The 7,872-nt window shown below is 36.1% G+C and overlaps 1 protein-coding gene across 1 annotated transcript in view; it reads left to right on the top strand.

Moving 5' to 3' along the window:
• Positions 1–4,753: 4,753 nt before the first annotated feature.
• The window catches only part of LOC134249285 (DNA-dependent protein kinase catalytic subunit-like), a gene marked incomplete at both ends in the record, with an annotated part of 10,519 nt that continues 7,400 nt past the window's right edge, over positions 4,754–7,872 (top strand). The window contains 5 exons of the mRNA XM_062731658.1: positions 4,754–4,922; positions 5,006–5,071; positions 5,223–5,402; positions 6,564–6,638; positions 6,762–6,896. Of these exons, the coding sequence (XP_062587642.1) occupies positions 4,754–4,922; positions 5,006–5,071; positions 5,223–5,402; positions 6,564–6,638; positions 6,762–6,896 (625 nt within the window). The remainder of the gene's footprint in view (positions 4,923–5,005; positions 5,072–5,222; positions 5,403–6,563; positions 6,639–6,761; positions 6,897–7,872) is intronic.

The raw sequence follows: 7,872 nt of genomic DNA, 5'->3' as shown, positions 1-7,872 counted from the left end.
TAAAGTTTTTTGACAGGAACTATTTCTCCAGGGCATAGGAGGCTACTTCCTGGGGTGCTTTTGTGATGTTTATAAAGACATGGAAAACACGTGGATTTGAGGGTAGCCCTGTTTGCATATGCAAATAAATCAGAAAATGTCGTGTACGTGCCCTGGTTTTTTGGTGTCAGCTAATGTGACAGGTATTGTTTAACACCCCCTTATCAATATTTTTTCATGAATTCAAACACGTGAGGTTTTACTGGAAAGAAACGTGTATTGCTTTTTAATATACCGAAACTCGCTATTTCTGGGGATTGTGTAATTCTAAAAAAAATTCAGATAAATTTCAATGGTGAAATAAAAGAAGAATGCTTGGTATTAAAATATTAATTCATATCAGTAGAATTGAATGCTATTAACGACATCTGGAGAAATAGGCTTTAAAAGGTTTATATCATATCTTTGTTCGTCTGCACTTAAATTTCAAACACGACAGAATTTGTAATTTTTGCCGTAAAAATTCATAATTTCTATATACTTTAGAGACTTACCTTAAAACTTTCAGGAAACTTTCTATGAAGTCTTTTCTGCACCTTAAGTGAAATTTTATGTCGATCCCAGGTGTTGATCGAGTTTCAGAGAAATTTTCTACGTTGTTATTGATTTTTTTTTTTTAAGGAGAAGGGGGGGGGTTGACTTTTTTATTCTAAGCATTTGTTAAAGTGAGTTTGTAAATACATCTACGAACTTGAGCTGGATTGTGACCTTTGGGTCAAGGGGTCAAAGGTCAAGGTCAAAGGTCAAGGTCATCAAAGCATTTCATAAAGAAATATAAAAGTAACGGCCATATCAAGTATACAAGTCATTTGATCATTGCACGCGCGCGAAGGTGCAATGCATGAAAGCTATATCATCGTGACTACACTTTTAATGTGTTTCTATTCTTTGAATTTTGAAACGTTTCATAAAAAAAATTACGACTATATCAAGTAAATCGGGCATTTAATGCATTGCGCGCGCACAGGTGCATGCAAGTCCTTGCATTCAAGTTTGATAGTAGCATAATGTAAGAATCCGTCATATCTATTCATATTCTAAATTTCATCCTGTTTTGTTGAGAATCAAAAAAGTTATAGGAATTTAAAGTTTAAGCCAATCAGATCGCAGCACACGTGCATGGGCGTGGTTTCTTGAAAACTTTTATATATCATAGTTTAGGACGTATTAAGGTATGATTATGTTTTAAAATTCAAAGTATTTTGTCAAAAAACAAGTAAGATATTGAGATTTTTGTTTCAGCTAATCAGAGCAAAGCGCACGTGCATGCGCGTGCATGCATGTGCATGATGACCGTAACTTCTTATAGGAGTCTATTGTGTCTGTCTATGTTCTAAATCTTATCGTGGTTGGTTGAAAAACAAGGGAGTTACAGCCATTTGAAGTTTAAGCCAATCAGATTGCAGCGCACGTGCATGCGCATGCTTTCATGACAAATGTTATACATCATGTTGTAGGACATCTTAAAGTATGCTTATATTTTAAATTTCATACCATTTCGTCAAAAAACGGAAAAGATATTGAGATTTTTGTTTCAGCCAATCAGAGCGAAGCGCACGTAAATGCGCGTGAGTTCTTGCTAATTTGACAGTGTCACATTATCTACACTATTAATATATCCTTATATAATGAGTTTCAAAGCATTTCATCGGAAAATGTTAAAGTTATGGCTATATTAAATATATTAGTCATTTCAGTCATTTCACGTGCCCGCACGTGCAGGCGTATGCGCGCAAAATGACCTTCGTTCCGCACACCTACACAACACACCTATTAACCCTAAAAAGGTTTTAGCTCAGTTGGGTGAACAGTTTCTGAGAACACTCGCGGACAAAAAAGTACCGGAGAAGAAATAAGAAGAAAAAAGAATAATAATAACTAGTGCTAATTGTAACGGGGACCGTTACAGATGTTCCCCAAACGCTCCCAAACTCCCTTTTGGTGCCATATTCCCTGTTATCTCTATTAAATAAGAAATACTTTATGGAATTTAGACTTAATCCAGGTCTTCCAAGAAAAATACAAAATATATTAAAAAAAAAAAATAGGCATTGCACGCGTGTTCATGTGCGTAACGACCATAATTATCATCTTGTCTACACTATCTAAAATTTTAATAATATCAAAGCATTTAATCCAAAAGTATTAAAAAATGCACTCATTCGAGTGTATTATTTATTTTACTCATTTCACGTGCACGCATGTGCAAGCACGTGCATAATGACTACACCTTCTTGTAGGAGTCCCTTATATTTATCCAAGTTCTAAATCCCATCCTGTTTGGTTGAAAAACAAGAGAGTTATAGCCATTTGAAGTTTCAGCCAATCAAATTGCAGCACACGTGCATGCGCGTGATTTCATGAATTTTTTCTTTATCATATTTTAGGATATTGTAATGCATGACTATGTTTTAAATTTCAAAGCATTTCGTCAAAAAACAAAGGAGATATAGCTATTTAAAGTTTTAGCCAATCAGATTACAGCACGCGCGCATGCGCATGCTTTTATTAAAATTTTAATATATCATGCTGTAGATCTTCATAATGTAGGACCATGTTCAAAATTTCAAAAGATTATGACAAGAAACAAGAAAGATATTGAGACTTTAGTTTCAGCCAATCAGAGTGAAGTGCACGTGCATGCGCGTGAGATCTTGCTATTTTGACCATGCCATCTTGTCTATACTACTAATGTATCCTTATATTATGAGTTTCAAAGCATTTTATCAAAAAATAGAAAAGTTCCGACTATATCTATTATATTGGTTATTTCAAGTGTTGCACGTGCGCGCTCTTGCAAGCACGTGCGCGCAAAATGACCTTGATTCCGCAAATCTGCATAACATGTCTACTTACCCTAAAAAGGTTTTACCTACCTCGGACGAACAGTTTACAAGATCATTCCCGGACAAAAAAGTACCCAGGAAGAAGAAGAAGAAAAATAATAATAACTAGATGTGAAACTCGTTGCGAGCAACGAGAGGTCTTCCGTCCCTTTCTTGAAAGAAAACTCAAAATCGAGCTAAAAAAGTAAAAAAAAAGATTTGCCCACAAGAGGGATTGAACACATTAGTCGCCAGCATGAAATTCCAACACACTAAATATTACGCTATCGGGACCTCTACTCTAAATCTACTTGTATATATCAACAAAACAGTGCTTCTCTCTTAAAAAGAAAGGCGGGTCACTATTCAAAATATAGCGCCAAACGCCACGAGTTAAAAAAAGAACGTTCTTATAGCGTAACATTCGAGGTTTAGAAAGTATATTTAACACATTTTACAAATTCCATATTGTTTTATATATGCATGTGACATTAAAGCGGTGAAACGGTTATGAACTTTTTTCAATTTCCTGTTTATCCCCCAAAGTGAACTATCCTGATTAGTTAATCAAAATAGGTTGAAACGTTTCGCCGGAAAATCTGGCTCGCCCTACGACGGTCAAGGAATCAGATAGCATTTATGCTCAATAACTTGAATCAGGTCTTTGAGACAAGAATGCTTGAATAAACTCCATGAAGCGATCTTTAAAAAAAAACGTTTTCTTATTTTTGTCTTATTCATTAGTTTAATATGACACAAGTGTGCATAGGAAAACAGTGGTTAAGATTTATACTTACAATATTCATTGATATTCTTTTTTGAGACAGTATAACTTATAAGTACGATTTAAGATCTGTTTTTCCGTGGTGCACAAAAGATATTATGTATCGAATTTCATCTGCGCATTTAGTCTTTTCTTTTTTTATTTTGAAAACCAGCCAAAACCAATTATAGAAGACGTTAGCTTGACACAGAACTGCAACGTAACTACGACGTGACAATCCAAGTATTCCTTTACATTTCATTTATCCTTTTGTTACTTTCATTCAAGCAAACGCTCGGCTGCCTCCGAAAACCCCTATTGCGAAATGTCGACGTTGACTGAGACAGCCGCCATTTTGGACCCGCTTCAGATTTTTGAATGCTAATATCTAGAGTTTAGATTTATCAACATTCAAACAAATTATATAGTAAGCATTATAGGGAGGGTTTCTATTGATATACCAAAAATAAATGAGAAATATTGAAAAACAAAAAAGTTAGAAAATACAATTTTTTTAAATTCGCATGCCGTAACGACCGGAAGAACTGACGACGCACAAAAAGGTGATTCTGCAAACCACAAAGTCACGAACTATCGTCTCCAATAAGTCTCCAGGTCATATCTTGAGCCATTTACGATAAAAAGGGGCGACAAAATTGCATTTTAAAATCAGGAAATTGCCCATAACTTAGCACCAGAAGCGAATTTCCAAATTTCCTTAAAAATGTATCAAGTTCATCTTATTGCGCATAATTCCTGAAAATTTCATAGAAATCGGCCGAACAGTTGCTGAGAAATCGCGTGCACAAAATTTTGGGAAAAAAAATAAGAATAATAATAATAATAATAAGAAACAGTAGAATAACTATAAGGTCTTCCGTGAAGACGGAAGACCTTAATAATAATAATAATAATAAGAAACAGAGTAAAAACAATATGTTCCCCAACTTCGTTTGGGGAACATAATAAGGATGGAACTTTTTTTTTTCTGGATTGGTCTCCACAATACCAACTTTTTATTTGATCAAAAATACAGTAAAATTAGCAATGCGGCTACCTCAAAATGAATGCACGCGGGTCTGAGAACCAGAATTTCAATTTTATGTACTTTATGTCTGTACTGTAGGACAGCACATGCAGCTAAGGGTGAGGATGTGAGGGGGGAGACTAGCTGTACAGAACTGAGGAGACAGTACCACTGTGCTGCCTATAATCTGCTGATAGCCATACTCTCCAGTACACAGAATGAAGCCAAGTTCTACACCGCATTCCTCTTCAAGGAGGACGAGGCCAAGGTATGTCATAATGCAATACCTCTAAATTGACTACTTAATGAGAGTTTTTTATTACATTGATATTAGTTTTAATTGTATTGTAGGGACAGTTTGTTTATGACAACTTGGTTGACAAGGAAAAATCCTATGAATTTACATCAGAACTGAAGGTAGGAAGAGATATCTTCCAAATATGTGCATTTCTAATATTTTTCCGTGCATAATCTTGGACATTTTGCAAGACTGAAAATTGTAAAGTTTTGGAAAAGATGGATGTAAATAACAATATCTAAGATATGGTTTTGATATTTTTCTTTCAAGGCACCTTTGTCTAGAAAGAAGCAGTATGTATCCATAAGGAATGAAGTGAAGGATAGTGAACTACAGAATGGGGAGGCAGAGGGAGGGACCAGCTCCTCCCTTCATTTGGCCTCTCAGTACCTGGCAGACAGCAGTCTGAGTGAAGACCTCAACCAGTATGACTTCACAGCTACACCCCAGGTAATGTCAATCAATCAAAGCCACGCCCCAGGTAATATCAATCAATCAAAGCCACACCCCAGGTAATATCAATCAATCAAAGCCACACCCCAGATAATATCAATCAATTAAAGCCACACCCCAGGTAATATCCATCAATCAAAGCCACACCCCAGGTAATATCAATCAATCAAAGCCACACCCAAGGTAATATCAACCAATCAAAGCTGCACCCCAGGTAATATCAACCAATCAAAGCCACATCCCAGGTAATATCAATCAATTGAAGCCACACCCTAGGTAATGTCAATCAAAGCCACTCCCCAGGTAATGGCAATCACAGCCACACCCCAGGTAATATCAATCAATCAAAGCCACACCCTAGGTAATATCAATCAGTCAAAGCCACATCCGAGGTAGTGTCAATCACAGCCACTTCCCAGGTAATGTCAATCACAGCCACTCCAAAGGTAATATTATTCAATCACAGCCACTCCCCAGGTAATATCAATCAATCAAAGCCACACCCCAGGTACTGTCAATCACAGCCACTCCCCAGGTAATGTCAATCACAGTCACTCCACAGGTAATATCAATCAATCACAGCCACTCCCCAGGTAATATCAATCAATCAAAGCCACACCCCAGGTAATGTCAATCAATCAAAGCCACACCCCAGGTAATATCAATCAATCAAAGCCACACCCCAGATAATATCAATCAGTCAAAACCACTCCCCAGGTAATGAGAATCACAGCCACTCCACAGGTAATATCAATCAATCAAAGCCACACCCCAGGTAATATCAATCAATCAAAACCACTCCCCAGGTAATGAGAATCACAGCCACACCCCAGATAATATCAATCAATCAAAGCCACACCCCCGGTAATGAGAATCACAGCCACTCCACAGGTAATATCAATCACAGCCACTCCCCCAGTAATGTCAATCAATCAAAGCCACTCCCCCGGTAATGAGAATCAAAGCCACACCCCAGGTAATGTCAATCACAGCCACTCCCCCGGTAATGCCAATCAATCAAAGCCGCTCCCCAGGTAATGAGAATCACAGCCATTCCCCAGGTAATGTCAATCACAGCCATTCCCCATGTAATCTCAATTAATGTGACTTCACAGCCACACCCACCTATTGTCAGTCACAACTTCTATTTATTTTTAGATGTCAGAAGGATCACAGAAGGAAAAAGTGCTGACTGTTCGTAAATCTAGCTACACTGATGAAGAGGATGATTCTGTAAGCAGTTCTTGTAGCTCAGTACTGTACAAACTGTACACTTTTCAGAACATGCTTTTAAAATTAGCATAGGAATTTGTGCATTTTTGAATTTTTCATTAAAATGCGGGTATCCATTGACAGGACACTAAGGTGATGGTAGAAGAGGACTATGTGGAGCTGGAGATGGATGACCTCAATCAACACGAGTGTATGGCCACCATGATAGCTCTCCTCAAACATATGCAGAGGGCCAAGATCATCCCACTGGTGGAGTCGGTAAGTAGAGACAGTAAAAAAAGTACTGCGAAATTAAACATCTTCTTGAAGGAGGGGGGTAAATTTTGTTATTTTCATTATATGAGGAGACCCATAAAAATTATGTCATCTGTAAAAAATGTGAATTTGGAATACTGTAGAAGCACAAATTTTCGTTGGGATAAAATTTTGTTGATTTTTCATCAAAAATAGTTTTGTTGGCATTTAATTTCGTTGTTTTGAAAGTAACCCTATTCAATATATAGTCATATAAAATTTCATGTGGGATTTTAATTTCATTGATAATTGTTAACAACGAAATAAATGAAATTTAATACCCCATGAATATTTGTGCTTTTATAGTACAGTTAATTCTCGATAAACCGCCACCTTTTGTAATTTAGAAATAATGGCGGTATAACGAATTTGGCAATGAATTGAATTTCCCATCGTTTAGGAAACCAGAAGTAGAGTTACTGTTCTTAGAAATACCATTTAGCGTTTCTATTCTCATCATTACATGTACATGTACATATAAAAAACATATTTCTAAATTTTAAAATACTTCAAGTAATTTTTTATGTACAATTTCGCTAAAACAAAATGTATAGTTATGAAATAAAGTCAAGTACATGTGGATGCATGTAAATCTGCACGTCTGATATCGAAAAAAACATGCTGGGTCGATCGTCGTGATATACTGCCGATAATACGTAAAATGAATTCTTGAATAAATTCGTTGTTTAAGGCATCATAATGATTGTTAATAAAACAACAATTTATGCCGTATAATTATTTTTTAAGCAAATTTTGCATTGTTTAAAGCAGAGATCATCAAAATAACATCGTTATCTGTGTTAGTAAACAACGACCGCTTTCGTGGCAAAGCCGTCACTAAATGATTTTTATTAAACAGAAAACGAAATTATAACAGTTCATGTTAAAATTATTGTTTATTTAATTCTTATTTAATTATTTAATTGCATGTACCTTGCCT

Source organism: Saccostrea cucullata, unplaced genomic scaffold, assembly GCF_032062105.1.
Source record: "Saccostrea cucullata isolate Sc308-1 unplaced genomic scaffold, CSIRO_AGI_Scuc_v1 ctg9436, whole genome shotgun sequence".
Taxonomy (NCBI): domain Eukaryota; kingdom Metazoa; phylum Mollusca; class Bivalvia; order Ostreida; family Ostreidae; genus Saccostrea; species Saccostrea cuccullata.
Note: the sequence above shows the minus strand (reverse complement) of the source record. Positions and strands in the feature narration are given on the sequence as shown.